The sequence below is a fragment of the Chiloscyllium plagiosum genome, unplaced genomic scaffold, assembly GCF_037043375.1.
Source record: "Chiloscyllium plagiosum isolate Xiang-an unplaced genomic scaffold, Cpla_swu_hap1 HiC_scaffold_31, whole genome shotgun sequence".
Taxonomy (NCBI): domain Eukaryota; kingdom Metazoa; phylum Chordata; class Chondrichthyes; order Orectolobiformes; family Hemiscylliidae; genus Chiloscyllium; species Chiloscyllium plagiosum.
The window spans coordinates 49,045,445-49,070,857 of NW_028270169.1; the positions used below are offsets into that span (position 1 = coordinate 49,045,445).

Below are 25,413 nucleotides of genomic sequence, written 5' to 3' on the forward strand. Positions count from 1 at the left end.
AGATGGGCTTCAGATTGGTTTCATAGGTCAGCGCAACATCGAGGGCTGAAGGGCCTGTTCTGCGCTGTAATGTCCTATCCTTAAATGTACCCATTTCACACATTCTGGGACAAACTGCATAAGGTATCATATATATTGTTATGAAGTTGAAGGCATGTACTGTACCTTTGAGAGGGTGAATGCTATTCTGAACTGACAGATTACAAGCATCGGTGTATATGACTAGATGGTAGTCCCAGAGTGTACTCGAAAATTGAAAATATATAACATTTGGCTGTGAAATGGATATCTGAGTTTTGGTTGCTGTTTTGACAACGATTCAAATTTAACTAGTTTAAATTATGCCCCAAGATACTAAAACTCAATTGAATTTGAATTTATTGTTTTGCCAATGAGAAGATCCAATGTTGGGGATATAAAAATGCAGACATTTTGAAAACTGGAAAGAGAGCAACTGCCATCAAGATGGATCCACGATATCAGGAAACACTCCCTATCAAGAGGTCCCTTTTCATATGAAACATACTCGCAGTAAAAAGAAAGATGACAGGGAATTCAGCAGCCAGAAGAGTAAAGTCACAGAAGACCACATTGGCTATGTGGTTTTGAAATTAAGTTGATGCAATTTTAATAAGTTTCCTATTGGAAAGCATACGGTTATAAAGTTGGAAGCAGGTAATAAGCAGTTAAGAGAAAGGGGGGCTTAGAATTGCGAATAGTTGTTTAATGTTCACTTTTACAGTTAGAAAATAAATTGATGTTATTTTCTTTAAATAGTGAAATGTGGGAGTTGTCTGTTACTCATATTTTAAAGAGATTTTGAGGCAAGGTGAGCTTTTCTGAGTTTTTGGTTTAAATGACAGAAAGGCTCACCACCGTGTCATAAGTTATCTTAATATAAGGGAAAATGCAAGAATCTATTATTAAAGACTTTTGCAGCGATACACTTCAGAGAATTCAGTACAAACGAGGCAGAGGAAACACGGTTTTGTGAAAGGGAAAGTGTTTGATTAACATAGAGCTCCTTAAGAAAATAATTAGCAACTGAAAGGGAAGTTATGGTATGCTTGGAGCTCTAAAAGGTACTTTGTAAAGTTTCAGTTAAAATGGCTACTACACAAAATAATAGCTCACTCTGCAGTGTGCGCAAGTGCATGTGCCTGGAAGCGGGGATGGGTGGGAGAGTTGGTGGGATCTTGTTGGAGAAGTGGAGATATTGGATAAAACTAGAGGATTGGCTTCCTCATTCACAGTTGCTAAAATTGTCTAATGACATTGTATACTTTCCTATTAACTTCAAAGTATAAAAATGAGTAAGGATAGGTTAAGTGACTTAATAAAATTTAGTAGTCGCTGATTATAACGAGGGATGATATGAATTTGTCCACTTTGGCAGGTAGAAATGCAGCATACTTAAATGGAGAGAGATTGGAGAACGCAGAATTACATAGGAGTGTGCAAGTCCTGGTACGTAAGTTACAAAATGTGAATGTGCAAATACAGCAAGCAATTAGGAAGCCAAATAAAATGTTGCCATTTATTGCAAGGGGAATGGAGATAAATTAGTCAAGTTCACAGTGATTGTACAGAATGTTGTGGAGACCGTATATGTAACAGATGCCTTAAGTCTTATTTAAGAATGTAACTATTAAATGCTCACACATCCGAGTCATGGGATGAAGGGTCTTATAAAGGAAAAGATGGGTCAGGTTGGGCCTGTGTCCACTGGAGTTTCAAAGTGAGAGGAAACCTTATTGAAACATGCAAGATTATAAAGGGACTTGACAGAGTAGATGTTTCGTGGAAAAACGTATTGAGAGCATGGTAGCAAAGCTTATGATATCTTGGGCTTAATAAAAAGAGACAGAATACAAAGAGAGGGATGTTGGGCGGAATTATTATATATCTCGGTTTTGGTCACTGATGTAATGTATTCTTGAGACAGATGCAAACATTCTCAAGAGACTGCAGGAAAAATTTGCCACAGTGGTTCCAGGGATGAAGAAGTTTTGTTACAAGATTGGGTTAGACTGGTTGGAGTTGTTCTCCTTGGAGGAAAATAGAATAAGATTAGATTTGATAACAGTATTCAAGATTATGATAGGCTTCTGTGACATAGACAAGGTAAAACTATTCACATTAACTAATAAATCCATGTCCCTTAGTACTGGTACTAAGATTTTAGGCAATAAATGCACGGGAAGCTAATTTTTATTTTGAAAAAAAAGACATCTAGTGGTAAAGATCTTGAGCCCACTGCCTAGGAGGATAATGGAAGTGAAGCTTATGAATGATCCAAAAAAGAAAGTGGTTGGGCAGTTTACTTAAATAACTCCAGAGTTAAATGATCGAGTGGAAGAATGGCAATGATTGGATTGCTCTGTACAGAGCCAGCATGGATTTGATGAGCCAAATGATCTTCTGTGCTGTAAATGATACTACTGGCACTAAACTATCCAATTAAAGTAATATTTGTCTTTTTCACACCATTCAAATTGATATCATCAACAACATTTTAAATCTGAAATAAAAACAACAAAAATTTAGGAATTTTAAAATATGACCAATGAGGTCAACTAGGTCAAACATACCTTCAGACATCCTGGGTGTAATATTTCATTGCAGATGGAGCATTCCATTAAGCTAGAATTAAATTTCTCTGCTTCATCCACCACATTGTCTTCCTTTCCTGCCTCACCGCAAATCTTGCAGACTGCAGTATGTGGTAGTACGGGCTGCAACAAAGTATTGGAGGTCATTAGATTCTAGTCGAGTCCAAAATAATATACAATGTAAAATACACTATTTCTAATACCACTACTCATTTCATTACTTTAGTTTTTATGACATTTTGGAACTCAGGATAAATTTGGTGGTGACGTATGTAGAAGCACAGTAATAGGAGCACAGGTTTAATCCAACTTGGGCTTTCTAATTACAACCGCACAGCTTGGATACTTGTTGTGCAGAAGCCAGAAATCACCCGTGACTGAAACTGGTTGCAGTGTCTATCTCAAGCTACTGTGGTGTGTGTTAGAGGTATTGGTCTAAAGCATCATGATTACGCTCATACTATTTGCGCAAGGAATCTCAAAACCTACAGACAGGCAACTGTTGACATACACTCTACATAGTCCTTTGGCATAAAGCAAAACTTGCTTAACTTATTAGCACTATTAAAATAATTGTACTAACCATCCTAATAATTTGGCAACACATTTTCAACATATCAGTGAGACAAGGATTCAAGACTAGTTCAGGGAAGGTTTGGATTTCAAGTTAGTAGCATATGGGTGTTACTTTTGTGAAGGATCTGAAGAAAAAGTAGGTCAGTCAGTCTTGCAGGAACTATGACCTCATCCAATGTGTCTCAAAGAATAGGATACCCTGGAATGTTAATGAATGGTTTGTATTTCACTGGGTTACTACCGGAGTGGAAAATTGTGGGCCATTGGGTGGCACGGTAGCTCAGTGGTTAGCACTGCTGCCTCACAGTGTCAGGGTCCTGGGTTCAATTCCAGTCTTGGGCAACTGTGTGTGGAGTTTGCACATACTCCCCACATCTACATGGGTTTCTTCCACGTGCTCTGGTTTGTTCACTCAAAGTGCATGAAATTGTTGGAATCCCAATGTATTCCAAGCATTTTAGTGAGCCCTAGGTTAGTTAAGATCCCATGGCAACACATCTATGCAAGCATTTTTCTAATTTTGTTGAACTCAACTCTGCAACCTGGAGTTCAGTGAATATGATTCATGGAAATGGTGGCACATCGAAATAGCAATGACATAGCACCACATTGTAATGGGATATGTACCACTCAAGAAGCAATTGGTTGAATAGGGCAGTAAAATGTCAAATAAGCACATTGATGCTGCATGGCTATCGATATGCAAGTTCTGTATGGTCTGCACAAATGTGAAGGTCTCAATCATATATATGGAAAATTTGCTCAAGATTGGTTGTAACAATTTACTCAACCAGTTGTCAATTCATATTCTGCAGAGCCAGTCATGCATAAGGTGGGGTAAACTGACATGGCTTCTGTGCATTTTAGACAGCCTGTAACTATGAGGGATACAGTGAGATATGTGGATATATAAAATATTCACAGTATCTTATCACTGAGAAGCTTATTGCTCTTGCACAGATTCAGCTATTGCTTTTTTTTTCAAGCTTGCTTTCGAGAAAGAAGTTGCCTGCTAGTGCGGAGCACAGACCCAATGCATACAAATTTGGACCATTAAAAATACTGTGCAGTTGTTGACACTGTCATGCTTGTTGAAGGTGCTTACATCTATTCCATTGTCAGGTTTACTGAATATGCAGGGTGGCCTTAAGACCACACAACACTACCAGACATTCACATTGGATGTAAAAAAAAAATCAGACAAGTTATTCAGAATCCTAAATATGTATGTGCTGGTGCTATTCTTTGCAGACAGAAAGAACACGTGCATACACTGCTTGTGTGTTCAAACTCAACAAAATTGATCTCAGACATTCAGTGTTTCAATTTTTAGGGCATGCTCTGAACAGAGTCAACCTGGATTGAAATTTAAGCAAAACCTGGCTGTTAACTGTCAATCATTAATGGGTATATTCTCCATAGTAATGCATCTACCAGTGTTCATTTGCCAAAAATGCTGCATTCTCCTCTTATGCAATACAAAATGTTGATTTTCTTCTTAAATTGATATTTTGCAAATTGACCTAATGAATGCAATAATGAACAGCTTTGACAAAACGCATCTTTTCAAACACTAGAGTAGTAATTCCTGAATTACTTTCAACTAATATTCCAGCAACTGGGTAGCAAAACAACAAAGGCAAACAAGCACACTGCAGTACAATATGCTGCTTTAAATTTTAAAAAATACTTTTTATTTTAATTCTTAAAAACAAAAAGTTTCAAAATTTACACCTTGGTGATCATGCAAGTATGTCGCCAAATTAAGACCCAAACTGTTGCTGTTTACCTAGGTTTGCCCCCAGACTCCTATGACACCTGCTCCTCATTTAGTCATCTTGTTTCACCATTTAAAATACACATTATATAGCACATGCTCGTGCACTATGCCATTTTCTCAATGAGTGATCATCGCTGCTTTCCTGCTTGTAGCCTCGATATCAAGTAACCTCTCACTAGGTGATTTTAACATCATGAGTTGTGTTCAAAGTTTGCTTTAAGTTCACTGCCTTCCAATCATCCTTTAATCCCACCCTCGATGTAAACTGCATTCACTCTTATTCACATACTTGCTCGTGCTGACTGAAGTTGCCCTCCCTAATGCTGCAGATGGAAAAACAGGTCATCTTTGATCATGAGCATGTATCGTTCTTCATCTGCATTTCTCTTCCCCTTCCAAAGCCCATCTCTCTTTTGGTATCCATCTCTGGAAATCTCTTTCCCATGATTCACTTAGAACTGCATTTCCAAATTTCTTTCGCCCTCACTGAACTTTTGTAATGAGACCCAGCCTTTGCTGATCCTGCTGCCAATGAACTGATGACCATGCAACTTTCTTTCTTAGTTCTCAAGTGACAGAATTATGGGGGTTCTTTTTCTTCATGTTCATCCCTTTCTCCCGCAAATTTGTCATAGTACATTGAAAACAAAACCAACCCTGACCCCACTACCCTTGCAAACTACCACCCCATCTTTAAGCTCAGTCTTCCCCAAATTCCTTCCAAATCCATTCCCAGAATTCCAATTTTGAATCTAATCAGAGATTGTTGTTCCTACCAAATTAGCAGCAAACAGCCCCGAAAGTCATGTTACTGTGACAAGAGCAAACAATCCCATTATATTGTTTAAGCTGTCTGCAGCCTTTGACAATTGATTTTGACATCTTCCTCCAACAGCTCTCCACTATCATATCTGGGTGGACTGCATTCACTTATTTCCACTCTAATCTAGCCACCAATATCTTCGCTTTCCACTTCCAAAGTTACTCCTAATGGACCCAAGAATCTATACATGTGCCCTTTCAATTTCTCATTTTGATTATATGCTACCCTTGGGCAGTATCAAAACAACAGTTCCCAGATGGGCGACACAACTGTATGGCATAAGAATAGGCCTTTCGGCCGACATGTCTACGCTGACCATGATGCCACTCTGAACTAATCCTATCTGCCTGCATATGGCCCATATCCCTCTATTCCCTGCATGATCATCTGTGTGTCCAAATGCCCCTTAAAACTTTGCTAACATATCTGCTACCACCTTCCCTGCTAACACTTATCACCCTGTGTAAAAGAATTTGCTCACACACTGGCTTTAAACTTGCCCCGTCTCACCTTATTACAATCAGAACTCCCAATCATCCAGTTTTAAAATTATCAGACTGATTATTCTACATCTAGCAATTCCTTCCAATTAAATATTGGGCAGACTAAAGCCAATGTCTTTTGTTCCCCTGCCACAAACTCTGCTCCCCTTGCTGGTGATTCCATATGGTTCTCTAGTCTGCTGGAGTCTGAACAGGACCGCTCACAACTTCTGTCATTGAAAGCACATTTTGTGGTGAACAATCACAGAAGTGCTCAAAGTTTGTGCGAAGATTTGTAGCTCGGGTGCTCGTTGTTGTGGTTCTGTTCGCCGAGCTGGAAGTTTTTGTTGCAAACGTTTCGTCCCCTGGCTAGGCAACATCATCAGTGCTTGGGAGCCTCCTGCGAAGCGCTTGTTTGATGTTTCCTCCGGTGTTTATAGTGGTCTGTCCCTGCCGCTTCCGGTTGTCAGTTTCAGCTGTCCGCTGTAGTGGTTGGTATATTGGGTCCAGGTCGATGTGTTTGTTGATGGAGTTTGTGGATGAATGCCATGCCTCTAGGAATTCCCTGGCTAGGAATTCCTAGGAAACGACACGACCAGCTATCCTTAGTAGCCACACAAAAGCAGACAACAAGCAACATGAATTCGACTGGGACAACACTACTATCATAGGGCAAGCCAGACAGAGAACAGCCAGGGAATTCCTAGAGGCATGGCATTCATCCACAAACTCCATCAACAAACACATCGACCTGGACCCAATATACCAACCACTACAGCGGACAGCTGAAACTGACAACCGGAAGCGGCAGGGACAGACCACTATAAACACCGGAGGAAACATCAAACAAGCGCTTCGCAGGAGGCTCCCAAGCACTGATGATGTCGCCTAGCCAGGGGACGAAACGTTTGCAACAAAAACTTCCAGCTCGGCGAACAGAACCACAACAATCACAGAAGTGCCTGATCATTACAACCTTTTGACTTTTGTAACTTCACCATACTCCCAGCCTAAGCTTTTTTGCCACTGATATCCTCATCAATGACTGTGTCCCCTTTAGTCTTGAAGATGGGTGAACATTTAGCTGTAACTATAGCATACTGTTTAGCAATCTTGCAGTCTTATACTGTAGTCTCACTAAGTTGGTACCTCATTTTTACGTATTCTTGCCTGCTCCTGACATGCTCACCTACATGCTACACTGAACCTTTGTTGGTCCTCTGGTTTGATGTTAATGTTCAAGTAGGGGATATACCAGCAGAGGAGACTACAGACTAATAATCCAGAGGTTAGCTGTTGGGAAAGTTTAAATTCAATTCATGAGTAAATTGTGTGACACTACACTTTTGTTACACAGAATATATTCAAATCAGACCTAGCAGCTCAAAATTAGGCACCCACAAGGATCTATGAGCATCGACAGAATTATATTCAGCCACACTGTAAAATACGCAGAGATTCAAAAAGAGCTTACCCCCATCACGTCAAGAACCATAAGGGATGAGCAATAAATGTTGGTCATGGGAAACTTACATCTCATGAGCAAATAAAAACAAAGTAATTATAATACAATATAATATAATTACTTTGGTTAGCACCTACATCCTTGAGGTGATCTACATCAAATTATTTTCTCTAAGATTTAAATATGTTTGTAGGATCAAATCCATCTCTACTATTTCAAAGATCTTTCCTCAAATTCTCTTTTTCTCCCCTCTTTCTTACAAGTGACTACACATCAGAAATAGTTAATTGAGCATGAAATACTCTGGAACATCCTGTACCCATGAAATGTTCTATATGAATGCAAGATCTTCATGCTTTACCACTTTTTGGTAACTTTCTCCATTTCAAAGTCATAGAGATGTACAGCATGGAAACAGAACTCATCCATTCCAACCTAAATTAAATCTAGTCCCATTTGCTAGCATTTGGCCCATATCCCCCAAACCCTTCCTCTTCATATATCCATCCAGATGCCTTTTAAAATGTTGTAATTGTACCAGCCTCCACCACTTCCTCTGGCAGTTTATTCCATATTAGCACCACCATCTGCATGAAAAAGTTGCCCCTTTAGGTCCCTTTTAAATTGTTCCCACCTCAGCTTAACCAATGCCTTCTAATTTTGGATTCCTCCACCCTGGGGGGAAAAGACTTGACTGTTCACTTTATCCATGCCTCTCATGATTTTATAAACCTCTAAGTTACCCCTCAGCCTCCGACACTTTACTAAAATGTTATGAAAACATTAATTTATTCATCCATTCTTTAATATTTCAAAAGTGCAACAATTGGACTTTGCAAGCTTCCTCTGCATCTTCCAACTACACAGCAGTTTGCTTTTGCTGGTTATCTCCATGAAAAAAAAGTAGCAGTGAAAAGAGCATTTTCACAACTTCATTTTGGATTACAATACATTGCAAAAGTCTCTTATCCAACTGGAGCAGCATGTCCTATCAAACTATTAACAAAATAAACCAAGTCAAATAGACACACAGTTAAGGTAAAGGAGGATGATGTCACATGTCACATAAGCGCAAGTGAGGCCTGCAGATGCTGGAGATTGGAGTCGAGAGTGTGGTGCTGGAAAAGCACAGCAGGTCAGGCAGTATCCGAGGAGCAGCAGAGTCGACGTTTTGGGCCAAAAAAATCAACTCGCCTGCTCCTTGGATACTGCCTGACCTGCTGTGCTTTTCTAGCACAACACTCTCAACACATGCATGCACATGTTTGAGTAGATCATTTCTTGTCAATTTCCAAGACTGATGATTGATTGGTGGTTCTATATTTTAACTAAACCTGCTTTACATAGAGTCATAGAGATGTACAGCTTCGGTCCAACATGTCCTTGTCAACCAGATATCCCAACCCAATCTAGTCTCACCTGCCAGCACCAGTCCCATATCCCTCTAAACAACTCCTATTCATATACCCATCCAGATACCTTTTAAAATGTTGCAATTGTACTAGCCTCCACCACTTCCTCCGGCAGCTCATTCCATACACATACCACCCTCTGCGCGAAAAAATTGCCCCTTAGGTCTCTTATATATCTTTCCCCTCTCACCCTAAACCTATGCCCTAGAGTTCTGGACTCCCTGACCCCAGGGAAAAGACCTTGGATATCTATCCTGTCCATGCCCCTCATGATTTTATAAACCTCCATACGGTCATCCCTCAGCCTCCAACGCTCCAGGGAAAACAGCGCCAGCCTGTTCAGCCTCTCCCTTTAGCTCAAATCCTCCAACCAAGGCAACATCCTTGTAAATCTTTCTGAACCCTTTCAAGTTTCACAACATCTTTCCAATAGGAAGACCAGATTTTTATGCAATATTCCAACAGTGGCCTAACCAATGTTCTGTACAGCCGCAACATGACCTCCCAACTTCTGTACTCAATACTCTTGACCAATAAAGGAAAGCATACAAATGCCTTCTTCACTATCCTATCTACCTGTGACTCCACTTTCAAGGAGCTATGAACCTGCACTCCAAGTCTCTTTGTTCAGAAACACTCCCTAGGACCTTACCATTAAATGTATAAGTCCTGCTAAGATTTGCTTTCCCAAAATGCAGCAACTCACATTTATCTAAATTAAACTCCATCTGCAACTTCTCAGCCCATTGGCCCATGTGATCAAGATCCCGTTGTAATCGGAGGTAACCTTTTTCGCTGTCCACGACATCTCCAATTTTGGTGTCATCAGCAAACATGATCAGTAAACTATAACTCAATATATATGAAATGAATACATTTCTTTTCCTAACAATCAATTCTATTTGACAAAAATATTCCATCCAAAATCAAAAGAACATAGAATCCCTACAGTGTGGAAACAGGCCATTTCGCCCAACAAGTTCACACTGACCCTCTGAAGAGTAACCCACCCAGACCCATTTTTCTACCTATTACTCTACATTTACTCCTGACTAACCTACCTAACCTACACATCCCTGAACACAATGGGCAATTTATTATAGCCAATTCACCTAACCTGCACATCTTTGTATTGCCTATTACAAGCATTTCTCCCCGAAGACAAGTTTAAGAATAGAATTGGCTGTGCCAAACTCAGAATTAAATCAAATCAAAGGATAAGTTCAGCTCAATGGAAACCAGTTTTCATATAGAATAATTAAAGATTATAGTTTTCTTTAAAAAAAATATAGATCTTTGCACTTACTGCAATACATTGCCGCTTGAGACAGGATTGCTTCATTCTGCCAGGACCTCCAAACTTCTTCATGTCTTTGCAGAAGTGGCATTCGCCACACTCTGAGCGTTGGCAAGCCTCGCATTTGCGACATCGTGTCCTGCGTCTGCGCGCTCCACTTGTTGATTTATGGACAAGTATTTTGGGTCCTGATGATGGGGTAGGCCGTGGTTTTAGTCTTGCTGAGGCCCTGGACTATATCAAAGCAAAAAAAAAAACTATAAAATGTACAACCACGGAACAGGAAGACTTAATATCAATTACAATGCAACATTTTTCCAACTAACCATTCTCATTCAATTCAATACCATTACACTCTGGGAATGTAGTGGCATGGCGATAATGTCACTGGACTAATAATTCAGAACCCTAGGCTAATGGTCTGATGCAGGCATTTGATTCCCACCATGACGGATGAAATTTGCATTATGTAAAAATCTAGAATGAAAAGCTGGCCTGATATCAATCATGTAACCATTGTTGAGTGCCATAAAACCCATCTGGAACATGAATATCTTTTAAGGAGGGAGATCTGCTATCCTTAGTTGGTCTGGCCTAATGTAACTGCACACCCAAAATAATATAAAATTAAATGCTCTCTAGTCAATTTGGGAGGGGTGATAAATTCTGGTGATGCCCTGATCCCATAATTGAGTAAAAAAAAAAGTGCAAAATCTACTCATTAATTCAGAAACATCACACCCTTTTTAAAAAAAGGGAAAGCCTTTCTAAACATTTAGCACTATATGATCTCTCTATAACACATACAGAATGCAATGTTTCAGCAAATGTCAGTTACTCATGATTCTGTAAATCAGAGGAATTTGTTATCTATTTTATGAAATAACTCAGGAACAAATAATAAAGCTTTTGCAGAGTTGAACCAGCTTTTTCACATACTATAGTTTTTCTTGGTCCACACATGTTGATGCCTTTTTAAAGAGATCCCAAACCTCACCAGACCAGTTACTCTAGTTGAACGTAGCTAAAAGGCTGGTAGTGCAACTTTATAAGCAAAACAGGTTTTGCAGGTCAGGAATAAACACATTACAGATGTGCAATGCATTACTTTGGTATGTAAGACAAGTTGCGGCATGATAGCTCAGTGGTTAGCACTGCTGCCTCAGTGCCAGGGACTTGGGTTTGATTCTAGCCTTGGGTGACCGTCTATGTGGAGTTTGCACATTCTCCCTGTGTCTGATTGGGTTTCCTCTGATTTCCTCCCACAATTCAAAGATGTGCAGATTAGGCGGATTGGCCATGCTAAATTGCCCACAGTGTTCAGGATGTATAGGTTAGATGCATTAGCAAAGGGAAACATAGGGTTTACAGGGACAGGGATAGGGTCGGGGACTGGGTCTGGGTGGGATTCTCTTAGGAAGGTTGGCACGGACTAGTTGGGCAGAATGGCCTGTTTCCACACTGTAGGGATTCTTAAAAATGGTTGAGTAAACCTACCATCACTTTGTGAACATATAAGGCTGAACACTTTCAGTGAATGACTTCACTTAATTGATTAGCTGACCAAATCGGTGTCTCAATGTACAGCACCTGCCTGGAGCTAATTTGCAATTAAGAATTTTTGTTAGGCAAACGATAACCATAAAGTTTGCATGTGTGTATTGACCGTTCTTAGTTAAATAGAAACTGAATGCTTCTGTGCTAAAGATGGAGCAAAGAAAAAAAAATCAAAAATAGTGAATGTCCAAAATATGGGGAATCATGTGCCTACTAGCTTAAACACAGAATTGAAAGTTCTGACAACTATATACTCTCTTGCTCTGGAAAACTGCATATGGGTGGGCTGTAGGCCAGTGTATATGGTATGAATCTCATTAAAACAAAACAAATGAAATACGACGACAACATGGTGGAGACAATGCCAATTAGCCAACAAAGCCAGATGTGCATCACTTGATTTCCTCAATAAAAAGGCTTGCCAATGGTGGATGGATACCCTCCTATTGTGAAAGGACACCCTCTCCTCCCAATCTCACATGTAATATTCATCTATGCACCAGGCATTTTATTTTACTATGCCAACTGCTGCCCAAATGGATTAACACTGACTGTCTTATCAGTAAAATAGATCTTTCCCCAGGTGTTCAAAATAAAATTTAAAAAGAGAGTCTTATTGAATAATCCTGCAATTCTTCTTTTTTGTCTAGGTGCATCCAGGAAATTAATCACCAATTTCTGGAAACTCCAGGATAATCCTGGAGTGTTGTTGACAAACTTATCAGCAAGACAAGGTATGCAAATTAACTTCAACATCTATATGCCTGTCCGAGCCTCATTGACAAATTACGGCATTTCTTGCACAATGCACTGGAGTGCTCAAATCCTGGAATAACATTGGAACCCGCAATCTCTTGACTCAGGAAGAAAGTGTGCTATTAACAGGGCCATGGCTAAAATACATAGATAATGCAAGCTCACAAAATCACAATTACATTTTGATTAAGAAAACAAACAAGAAATCAAAAGTACCAAAGTGCAAAAGAGCAAACTTTCAAGAGGTTGATCTCTGCCAAAATTAAAGAACAGGTGACAGTTAAAATAATTAACCAGTGAGAGATACACTGCACCTATGATCGTGATGGGAAGAGACAAACTAAAAATATTCAGATCAGAGAAAGGAGTGCTAGTAAACCCAGATTGCCATACATGAATTAACATGTTAAATCAAATATGGAGTCTATGGAGGTGGCACATGAAAAGTATTAGGCAGGCAGGGTGTGTGTTAAAAGCAGAAAACAAGGTTTTCCTTTTTATAAAAAAAAGAGTCAACACAGCAGTCAATGAAAATAACAAAGGGTAGATTTTAATAGCAGAGTTATCTTTCTGGTTCTTCCATTCAGTCTGCATTCATGAAATAAGTCTTAATTGCTGAGGGAACATGCTCTGAGGGAACAACTGACAATTTTTGCTCTGGAATTTATCCTTCACTTGTGTGAAATATTGGTAGTACATTTAAAAAGTAAGTTGAAAAATGTGATGCTGGAAAAACACAGCAGGTAAGGCAGCATCTGAGGAGCAGGAGAATCACGGTTTTGGGCATGAAGAAAGTAAATAAAAGCAAAAAAGAACTATAAGAAAAACCAGCAGGGAAATCCCAAAGTCTTTTATTGGCATATAAACAGTAAAGAGAGTGGTTAAAAGGAGGAATAGGGTTGACCAGAGACCAAAAAGGCGATCAACACAGAGATAGGGACACGGATTAGGTGGTCAATGAATACTATACATCTGTATTTACTAAAGAGGAGGATGTTGCCCAGGCCTTGGTGACACAGTGGAGGAACTTTGTCACTGGAAGGTCTCAAATTTAGTAAGGAACCAGTTTGGCTAGACTGTTGGTACTTAAAGTAGACAAGGCACTGACACCAGATGAGATACTTCCAATGGCTTTTGAAGGAAGCGAGGGTAGAAATTGAGGGGACAATGGCTATAAATCTTTTAGTCTTCCCTGACTTGGGACAGATGCCAGGAAGCTGGAGAATGGCAAACGTTATGACCTTGTCCAAGAAAGGTTACAAGAATAATCCCCGCAATTAATCTATCTTGTAGAAGTTTAATTTTGGTAGTGGGGAAACTTCTAGAAACAATTACGCAGGATAGCATTAGTACTCTCATGGAAAAAGATGTGCTGATTAGGAAGATCAGGATTTATAAAGGGGAAATCATGTTTAACAAACTTGGAGGTTTTGAACAGATAACAGAAAAGATCAATGAGAATGACACTGTGGTATACATGGTTTCCAGAAGGTGTCTCACGACAGAATTGAGGGGAAAGTTTTAGGTCATGGTATAAAAGGGACAATAGCAACGTGGATGTAGAAGTAGTTAACTGACAGGAAGTAATTTAATCGTCAGTGAATTTTTTTCAAGATGCAGGAAGCTTTGTAGTGGATGTTTGTATTAGGACCTTTATTTTTCCTGAGATATTAAATGGGATCTTGATGTGCGGTGGACAATTTCAAAATTTGCAGATGACACTAAACTTAGAAGAATTGTAAACTGAGGAGGAGCATGTGAAACTCCAAGAGCACATTGACAAATTGGTGGAGTGGGTGGATAGGTATCACAAGCAGAAGTATAAAGTGATGCACTTTGGTCAGGAGAACATTAAAATAGGGAGTACAATTCTAAAAAGGGGTTTGCAGGAGCAGAAACGCTCGAGTGTAAATGTGCACAGATCACAGAAGGTGGCAGGACAGGTGGAGAGTGCACTTATAACGCATAGTCTTCTCAGCTTTACTAACATGGGTATAGAGTACAAGAGCAAGGAAGTAACATTAAACTTCTACAAGATACTTGTTAGACCACAGATGGAGTATTGTGTATAGCTGCAGGTGTTACATAAAGATATGAATGCATTGGTGAGAGTGCAAGAATGGTTCCAGGGATGAGACACTTCAGTTAAGAGGATAGACTGAAAAAGTTGGACTATTCTCCTTGGAGAGAAGACAACCGAGATTTCTTGCAGGGTTTTCATGAGTGAGCTGGACAGAGTAGATGGATAGAAACTGATCCCATTCATGAAAGACAAAATAAAAGGGGCTATAGACTTAAACTGAGGTGCAATCGAAGCAAGGGTGGTGTGAGGGGTAAAAAAAAACCTTGCAGACTGAGTAGAGTAATTACAGCAATAGAATGCCTGCAATCATGGAGGAAGCAAGTTCAAGTAAGGCATTCAAAGAGAAATCGGATATTATTTGGGTGGAAATGCTGCACAGGAATATGGAGAAAGAGAAAAGAGATTGGTACTATGTAATAGAACCAATGCCAGGATGATGGCTAAACAGCTGCCTCTGTGCCATGACAATCCTGTGCTTCAAGAAGCCACAGAATAAATACATTAAGACTTTCACAAAAAACAGGCTGTTATCAGCAGGGGGGGCAGGGGTGGAAAAGAGTTACAAAAGGTCTGACAGGCATCGTTGGGGTTAATAGGTTGAAGATTTTCCACTTAATGGAGGGGCCAATAACCCAGCGGGCACAGTTCAAAGGTAATGGGCAGGAGTGAGGTGGTTGAGGAAAAAAGCTTTTACTCAGGGGTCAGTGATTAATTGGAATATCAAATACTGGAAAATGGGATTGGAATTGACAGATGTTCAATGACTTGTGTGGATACAGTGGACTGAAGGGTCTCTTTTCATGCTGTAAAGCTACGAACCTGGGGTAGATTCAAATTCTTCAACATAAATCAGTCATCTCCATAGGACCTAGATAGACTGCTCTCAGGGTAACTATTCTGTTCAACTGCAAGGATGGTTATGTGTACACTGTGCAAATTCCAGTCAATTTCCTAAATCATCAGTGTAAAGTCAGATCTTGAATTTCCCTCATTTGTTAGCTGTATATTCAGTGGTAACAATCACAGATGGGTACAAGAAGCAATCAGCCTTGTCCCATTTACTAAACTGCAGGCTGGTCATCCAAGGAGTTAGAATGAAGAAATAATTCACAGCAGATTAATTTTTTTGTAAATGAACAAAATAAAAGGAAATTTAGTAGGAACCGACAATAAGTAGAATGTATTTTCTTTTAAAAAAGAGTGTAGTTCTTGCTACTCCTCAAATTTACATTATCCACAATCAGTATCTTAAAAATGGAAATATAATTCTAGTGAATCCAATGGCTCAGGATCACATTATATGCAGCAGCACCATCTTATTTTTGATCTTGCATTACCACGACAGAATTTCTACTTGCGCATGTCTACACAGATTCGTGATGTCTATACACGCAATTTTACATCAATGTTTTCAATGCATTTTGCAACGTTATGACCTATTACCCAACTTCAAAAACCATTGGCAGTCATTCACATGACTGAGCAAATGACTATACATGTTTGTTAAATCCTTCTTTAAGCTCTCTGAGGGGAGAATATTGACCATTAACCCTTGCACTATTATACTGCGTTGCAGTGGGAAAAAAAGTGAATGCATCTGGCTTGTCAACTCCCCATGTATTTTCAATAAAAAGGAATGACACCAAGCTGAAATTCAAAAATGTTTCACTGCAGGGAAAAAAAAAATTCAATATGCTCTTTCACATCCTCGGCTGCTGTTTCAAAACCAATAAGTGTGGTTATCGTAACTTTGGGAGATGCAATAGCCAATTTATATAAAGCAAGGATGTACAAGTGGCCAGGAAGTAAAAATTATCAGATAATCTACTTTAGCCAGGCTGGCCAAGTGAGTAAGGGTAGCCATGTCACAAGGGAAATCTTATTCTTCCTTTCAGTGGTGCGAGTTATTGTATGCCGCCTCAACTATACTCAGTACAGTATAGTTTAACAATGGAATGATCTCTGCATTGGAGTAAAGAAAAGTTCTGTCAATTACCGTAGTGCTTTTTATTTCAAGTAATCCTGAGGTCACATGAGGAGACAAATGAATTGGAACATAAACAGAACATTTAAATAATTGAACATACAAAATCAAATTCAGTGACAATGGAAAATTTAAACTTTTCATAAAATATTGCATAAAGATCACATTTTAAATTTTTCTCTATTTTTGAGTTGTGGATCAAAATGGAAAATGGTCAATGTTTTAAACCGTGGAAGGAGACATTGCAAATTTAAAACTATAACTCTTTGTGAATTTTATTTGCACTGTTGCCTTGTTAGAGCAAGCCAGGGAACGATAGACCGGTGAATCTGACATTGTGGGGTGGGCAAGTTGTTGGAGGGAATCCTGAGGGACAGGATTTATATGTATTTGAAAAGGCAAGGACTATTATGGATAATCAACATAGCTTTGAGAGCGGGAAATCATGTCTCACTAACTTAATTTTTTTGAAAAAGTAACCAAGAGGACAGAGCGGTTGACATGATCTATATGGATTTCAGTAAAGCATTCAAGGCTCCTCATGGTACATTGGTTAGTAAGGTTAGATCATACAGGGAGAACTAGCCATTTTGATAGGGAACTGGCTTGAATGTAGAAGGGTAGTGGTGGAGAGTTGCTTTTCAGATTGGAGGCCTGTGACCAGTGTTGTACTACAAGGATCATTGTGGGTTCCACTACTTTTCATCATTTATATACAGGGAACCTCGATTATCCAAACGTGATGGCCGGGCACTATTTTGTTTGAATAATCGATTATTCGGTTAATCGATTAAATGCCTTTCCTCTGGGGCTCAGAGTTTTTAAAAGTCTGCTCCCCATTCAGGAGACTAGCAGCTGCACACACCGCGTGAGACCCCGCCCACAATACCTCCCGCCCCCCCCCCCCCAACCCCATCTAACACTGCCCTCCAGCCTCCAACACCGCCCCTTGCCCCCAAACCCATCTAACACTGCCCCCCCCCCCACAACCCTGCCTAACACTGCCCCCCCAGTCTAAGACTGCCTTTGTCTGGTAAGTCACCAAATAGCATACACACACGAAGCCGAAGCCACAGCCACAACGTTTTGACAGGTTCCACCTTTGCCTGTACAGAACAATGTTGGAGAGATTATCTGAGTAAGGAGGGGTTTAGGGTACACCCCTGTGTAGAACTCCAGGGAAAGTGTGGGGGGAGAGAGAGCGCGCAGGCAGTCAGTCATTTGGAGACGGTGCCTGTTTAATCACTAAACAAAAGACGCGATCACTGTTGGAAACACGTCTTTGATGTAATGTTTCCATCGGGACCTCGAGATCTTCTTCTGATAATCCGATTTTCAGATAATTGGTATTCAGATAATCAAGGTTCCTCTGTAAATGATTTGGATGTGAATGTAGGTAGTTAATACGGGGTTTGCAGATGACACCAAAATTGGATGTGCAGTGGACAGTGAAGAAGGTTTCCTCAGAGTACAAAGGGGCCTTGATCAGATGGGCCAATGAGCTGAGGAGTGGCAGATGGAATTTAATTTAGATAAATGTAAGGTGCTGCATTTTGGGAAAGCAAATCTTAGCAGGACTTCTACACTTAATGGTAAGGTCCTGGGGGGTGTTGCTGAACAAAGAGACCTTGGAGTGCCAGTTCATAGCTCCTTGAAAGTGGAGTCACAGGTAGATAGGATAGTGAAGGCGGCATTTGGTATGCTTTCCTTTATTGGTCACAGCAACGAACATTGGAGTTGTAAGGTCATGTTGCGGCTTTATAGGCCATTTTTGGAATTGTGTGTGCAATTCTGGTCTCCCTGCTATAGGAAGGATGTTGTGAAACTTGAAAAGGTTCAGAAAAGATTTACAAAGATGTTACCAGGTTTGAGCTATAGGGAGAAGCTGAACAGTCTGGGGGTGTTTTTTCTGGAGCAGAGGCTGAAGAGTGACCTTAGAGGTTTATAAAATCATGTGCGGTATGGATAGAGGAAATAGACAAAGTCTTTTCCCTGGTGTGGGGGAGTCCAGAACACAAGGGCATAGATTTAAGGCGAGAGGGGAAAAATTTAAACGGGACCCAAGGGGCAACTTTTCCACATGGAGGATGGTGCATGTATGGAATGAGCTGCCAGAGGAAATGTTGGAGGCTGGTACAATTACAATATTTAAAAGGCATCTTGATTGGTACATGACTAGGAAGGGTTTAGAGGGATATGGGCCAAGTGCTGGCAAATGAGACTAGATTAGTTTAGGACGTGGACGTGTTGGACCAAAGGGTCTGTTTCCATGCTGTACATCTCTATGACTGAGGAGTAGGGGAGGATACTTGACTAGCTGTGTGGGTCATGAGTGCTTAGCATGAAAAACAACTCTGGCTGTGCACCTGCCCAGTAACCACTGAGAACAATACAGGGACAGAAAGCTTCCAGACTCTACAAGGAGAGTGGATGCTGCCTTTTTAATGAAGTTACAAAGAATTAGAATAGCTAGCTGTCTTCTCTCTGATCATTTGCCATAAACTGCTGCTTGTAACCTGAGACTAAACAATTAGTGTTCCAACTACCCAGGGTAATGAGCTGAAGTGACTTTGAAAGAAGATTGAAAATTAGAAGGACAGGGACACCTCATTGGATCCTGCAGATTGACATTTTTGAATTGTGCTCCCTTAACATTTATTTTTCTTGTCTGTGAGTATCTATGTCAGGGATATAAAAAGGGGTAGAGTTTACAAAACGAATTGTATGTTGATCCTTTATATGTTGCTTGTTGGTTAGAATGGATTTATTTGTACTTGAGGATTTTGATTAACATGATTAAATCTTCACATTTTGCAGTAACCCCAGGAATAGCATGGGCTGAGTATCAGCACATTCTCAAATGAGTCGTGACAATTGCTAAAAAGTGCCATGCAAGAGGCTGGTTGGAAACATTGAGGAAACAAAATTGCCAGGAGTTACCAATGTGTTTGGTTGATCTCAAGTCACATTAAAGCTTTGGGCACATAGAGTGACAACTTATTTCGATTTTCAGATGAATTAAAAAAAACAGCTCTTTCCCAGACAGTCCTGGAAAAGTTATTCCTAATCCGCACATTGTTATTTTCTCAGTGCAAGAGGACACAAAATTCAGCAGAACCATACCTCAGCAGAGCCAACCAAGCCACTAGTTTTGTAATCCCAATACGCAATTACAAGTTAAATTGCTTCAAGTGAATGAGCTTGGTATATAATCTTCTCTAGTGTTTCCATTACTGTAAATCAGTGCAAAGCAAGTTTCTGACAAGCCCTCAGCTGATGCACCTAAAATCGAATATATATATTTTAAGGATCTGACTGGAATCACAACAACACATTAATAGCAATGGTATAGCTGACAGTGGACTGACTGTGCAAGAAAAGTTTCAAAGTCTCTGGATGCACAAGTATAACAGCTGACTTATATTGGAACCAGCAAGATTACATTCATCACTGCTGTCATTTTTCAGCACAAGATATAACTTTGTCATTGGTGCTGGAATCATTGCACTTCAAATGTTCTTGCTTGAGCCATGTAAGTGCTCCAAGGTGCAAAACAGAACAGTACATTCCTGTGTGACAGCCCAAAAATGCAATCTCTTTCTGAACATCAAAATGTCATTTGAACGTCCGACAAATACAAAACTATTGATAAATTCTTTTGAGCATTCACCAGATAAGGGACTCAAATGCTTAGATCAGACAATTTTGTGAAACAGCAATGATTTGAGTCTGAAAGTAAGCAAGAAAAGCGCATTGCTGAAGGTCACAGTCTCCAGCATTGCTGGATATCCTTTGCCAGTGGATCACAAACAACTGTAAGCAGTTGTGTCAAGTTGCCAAGGAGATGAAAGATCCTCAGTCAGAAAAATATCTGAGGGGTTAGTTCTATATTGCTGTAATGGGTTGCATGTTGGTAAGATCCAGATCAGTGAAATCTGAGAAGGATTGATAGTGAACTCAATGAGTTATATCTGTCCTTTAGGGAAGGAAATCTGCTGTCCTTGTCTGATCTGGCTTCATGTGATTCCAAATTCTTAGCAATTTGGTTGACTCTTAATTGTCCTCTGAATTAGCCCAGTAAGCCATTCAATTCAAGGGCAGTTAGGGATAGCCAACAAATATTGGCCTTGCCACATTTCATTTTTAAAAAAATTATATGGTCCATAAGAACACTAGTGAGGAGACAAACCCCAAGTAGCAATACTTGTGCTTATTGATATTAATCAATTTTCCAGCTCATTTATTTGCACACAAAAAGATATAAAAGATTGGCAAGACAAGATAAAATGGGCAAGATAAACTGAGCCAGCACTACTATAACACTCTGGTTAAAGTCAATAGTTCCTTCACCAATTGTTACCAAGCCAATCTATGTCACAAAAATCACCAGGTAGCACACTAGTCATCATGGCAAACCTTCAATTTGTCTGTTCCAGCTACTGATTCCCTAAAGAGAGTCCACATGGGGATGTCAGACAATGAAACTTAACAAATTAGTGATAAAAGCTTTGAGGAACAGCAAAAGTGGACACAGCAGGGCTTACTACACGTTTCCTTACCTCAGTTTTCTCCTACTGCACAAGCTGAAGCAAATTTAAATCTGCTGCATAATCGCATCTGAAGGCAGACACATTTGCCATCGTTATGAAGTGTCTATCCTACATACGTGACAATATCTTTTGGGCTTGTCAGATGCAGATATGAGAATATGTGGGTTAGAAATGATTTAGACTGTAGATGTACCAATCAGTGCAGTCAAGATTGAGATCGCATTATTTAAGACTCGGATTAACATCAGTTGATTATAGATGGGAACAATAAAATCAATGAAGAAGTCACATTTTGTTCCAATTTATCTAAAGCAGTAAAAGCATCAATTGATAAGGAGTCATTACCATTTTAAAAATATTTTTTAAAAACTAAACAGCACGTAGGATGACATGAAATACACTATAAAAGTCCATTTTTTGTGAAGGCGTTAATGTGAATTATGAAAGACTAATTTCAGTAGATAGCAGAATAAAAAAGCCCCAAATAGATGCCACATTCCTGTGCTGTCTTCTACTGGAGGTGAACTTTCCTTATTTAAACAGTTAAGCTTTATTAACAATTAAATTTACAGAATAATGAATAAAAGGCTGAGTTAAATTTACCATGACAATCTGTAGCTGCAAAAAAGTGTGGAAGTATGAAGAATAAAGCACATACCAATAAGGCAGGGTACACCTTATCCTTTGCTTCGAAGTGGATTTTGTGGGAGTAACCTCTGATGTCACAAAGCAGCTTTTGAAAAAAAAGGTGTTCTTTCATAAAGTTTTGGCTCTTTATCAATCCACTTTAGTATATAGGAGTTGTGATCTATGGAATGCATGTACTGAAACTCTTGCACAGTACTCAAAAGACTCACTAAACTTCTCTAGAGGGAGATGAAAAATAAAATTGCTGCAATTATTGATCCCACATGATAATCACAACTATTGCAAATACTTAAGTATGGCACACGTCATAGTTTCTCCGTGCACGCAATCTAAGATTCAAAATGGAAAAAATCAGTGTCAAAAGATTTTAGAAAAAGGATTTAGCTAAGGAATGCCACTTTGTTTCATTCCTACACTATACCAACATGGCAGTTCAATTCCCACAAATGAGAGCTCTATTGTTTGTGAGGCACCTTCCATGATTGATGGCAATTTTCACAGAAATAGAATAATTTTGAATGTTAAACATTTCCTCCAAAAACAGCCAGGCTAAAACCTGATTAGTGGTAGTTAATATTGTTATAGTATCTGCAAGGACATTTCTAAAAATCTCTATTTTGATCAATAATTGCAATTTTCTTTTAAAACATGATAAACAATTTGCCCATAGAACTTACACAAAACTACATGCACTATTAAGCTTCTTTACTGATTTCAGTTAGCATAGAAATGGGAGCACAAGAGAATGCAATATTGGTAGATTAGGTAAAATACGCACACCAACACCAGCATCGAGGTACTGATCACCCTGGATTGGCTACAATGGGTTGGGTATGTCATCTGAATGACCAGCAGGAGTCTCCCCAAGGAGGTGCTCTACTCCCAGCTTTGAAATAGCAGGCAAGCCCTAGATGGACAGAGGAAGTGCTTCAATGATACCCTCAAGGCCTCACTGGCAAAGTGCAGAATTCCCACAGATACCTAGGAATCACTGACCCAAGACCATCCAAAGTGGAGGAGGAGCATCTGGGAAGGTGTCGAGCACCTAGAGACTTATCATCAGGAGAAAATGGAAGCCAGGAGAAATAGACAAAGAAGCATGCTTCCACACCAATGATCAACTCACCCCTTCCTGTGGCCACCATGTCACCAAGTGTAACAGTCTGTACAACCCACCTAAAGATTCACCCTGAGAGTGGGAGAGAGTCATGGCCTGTTTGGAACCACCATTGATGATGAGTATAAAGACTTGCATTACATTAGTGAACTAGTAATCCACACACTTGGTTTGTAAACCAAGTTGTAATTTTCAGTCTTAAAATAAAATACTAATATCAGTAAGAGGAAAAATGATGCTAACTACTGGTTCATAGGGTTTCTACTGTTTTGATCTGACTCCAGAATCACACCAATGGTTGTCATGTACTTGTTCTCTGAAGTGGCTGAGCAAGCAACTCATATCAAGCAACAAATGTTGACATTGTTATTCTGTTTGTATCACTGGCAAAGAAAAAAAAACAACCTGCCAACTGGAACTGGTTATTTTTAAACATATCATTTTCCTGACTATCACTGCCATTACTCACTTAACTCTTCCTTTTTAAAAAGGGAGAGGAAGGAGAGGGAACATCTTGCTGCACACTTAACTGTAACCTGTCTTTAGTTCAGATTTCCATTGGTATAGTGAGACATTCCTACACTTAGTAGACTTAGTTATTCTTTCAAGCTGATCACATAGTTCAGGATTTTTAAAAAAATTGTTGCATATGCATACCTTCACTCTAATTGAATTGCAAGTAACCTCAAGCCAACAGGAGACTACTGAAGGATTTGTCAAGTGTCCAAGCTTTCCAAGGGAAAAGCACATTTCAGGTGCATAATATGGCAACAGTTAAAAACCCTTCAAACTGCAATTGTTAATCAAATAATATTCTAATGCAGTATATTGTCATTTTTGTGTGATAGCACACACGTTGGAAAGTGTGACAAATCACACAACATTGACTGAGTTACTTTATTCAGCGAGGCTCAATTACTCAAGCAGTTATTAATACTTAAAATACAAAAAGTTAACATTTTTAAAATGTTAAAGTTTCCACTTTTATCTTAATTGTGAGTATTAATATAGAACTTTTAACAGTATGCCAGGTAACAACGATCCATTGTTACTTTATGCCATAAGTAATGGAACTCTTTCTCATGTTGTTCCACAGATAAAAAAAACAAAATTAGTTTCATGATATGATTAGAGTCATAAAATCGTAGAGCTATACAGCACAGAAACAGATGCTTCAGTCCAAACCATCAATGCCAACCAGATAACCTAACCTAATCCAGTCCCATTTGCCAGCACAACAGGATTCTGGGTAATCAAAGATGGCGGACAGGAAACATTTCTGGCTGTAATAGCTGCCCCCTTTTTTTGAGGTATTTCAGGTGTTGAAAATGATTTCCTCAAATTCCAGGAGTAGCAATGACTGTTTTATATGCTGCTGCATTGTTTTGGAACTTGAGAAAAAAAAGTCAAAAGAATAGTAGTTTAAAAGGGAGAGGAACAGACAGAGGAAGCACATGGTGAGGTCAGTGCGAGAGAAAAGAAAAAGAGAGAAAAGAGAGAGAAGAAAGAGAGTGCGAGAAAAGAGAGAGAGAGAGCGAGAAAAGAGAGAGAGAGCGTGAGAAAAGAGAGCGAGCGCGAGGAGAGAGAGAGCGAGCGCGAGGAGAGAGAGAGCGAGCGAGGAGAGAGAGAGCGAGCGCGAGGAGAGAGAGAGCGAGCGCGAGGAGAGAGAGAGCGAGCGCGAGGAGAGAGAGAGCGAGCGCGAGGAGAGAGAGAGCGAGCGCGAGGAGAGAGAGAGCGAGCGCGAGGAGAGAGAGAGCGAGCGCGAGGAGAGAGAGAGCGAGCGCGAGGAGAGAGAGAGCGAGCGCGAGGAGAGAGAGAGCGAGCGCGAGGAGAGAGAGAGCGAGCGCGAGGAGAGAGAGAGCGAGCGCGAGGAGAGAGAGAGCGAGCGCGAGGAGAGAGAGAGCGAGCGCGAGGAGAGAGAGAGCGAGCGCGAGGAGAGAGAGAGCGAGCGCGAGGAGAGAGAGAGCGAGCGCGAGGAGAGAGAGAGCGAGCGCGAGGAGAGAGAGAGCGAGCGCGAGGAGAGAGAGAGCGAGCGCGAGGAGAGAGCGAGCGCGAGGAGAGAGAGAGCGAGCGCGAGGAGAGAGAGAGAGAGAGCGCGAGGAGAGAGAGAGAGAGAGCGCGAGGAGAGAGAGAGAGAGAGAGCGCGAGGAGAGAGAGAGAGAGCGCGAGGAGAGAGAGAGAGAGCGCGAGGAGAGAGAGAGAGAGCGCGAGGAGAGAGAGAGAGAGCGCGAGGAGAGAGAGAGAGAGCGCGAGAGGAGAGAGAGAGAGAGC

At 40.2% G+C, this 25,413-nt stretch overlaps 1 protein-coding gene across 5 annotated transcripts in view; it reads right to left on the reverse strand.

Moving 5' to 3' along the window:
* Positions 1 to 25,413, reverse strand: part of LOC122564136 (lysine-specific demethylase 2B-like) — a 168,533-nt gene that overhangs the window by 102,381 nt on the left and 40,739 nt on the right. For all 5 annotated transcript variants that reach the window (XM_087977522.1, XM_087977521.1, XM_043718753.2 and 2 more), the window contains exons 2-3: positions 10,457 to 10,681; positions 2,592 to 2,735 (exon numbers count right to left, since the gene is read on the reverse strand). In XM_087977522.1, the coding sequence (XP_087833648.1) occupies positions 2,592 to 2,735; positions 10,457 to 10,681 (369 nt within the window). The remainder of the gene's footprint in view (positions 1 to 2,591; positions 2,736 to 10,456; positions 10,682 to 25,413) is intronic.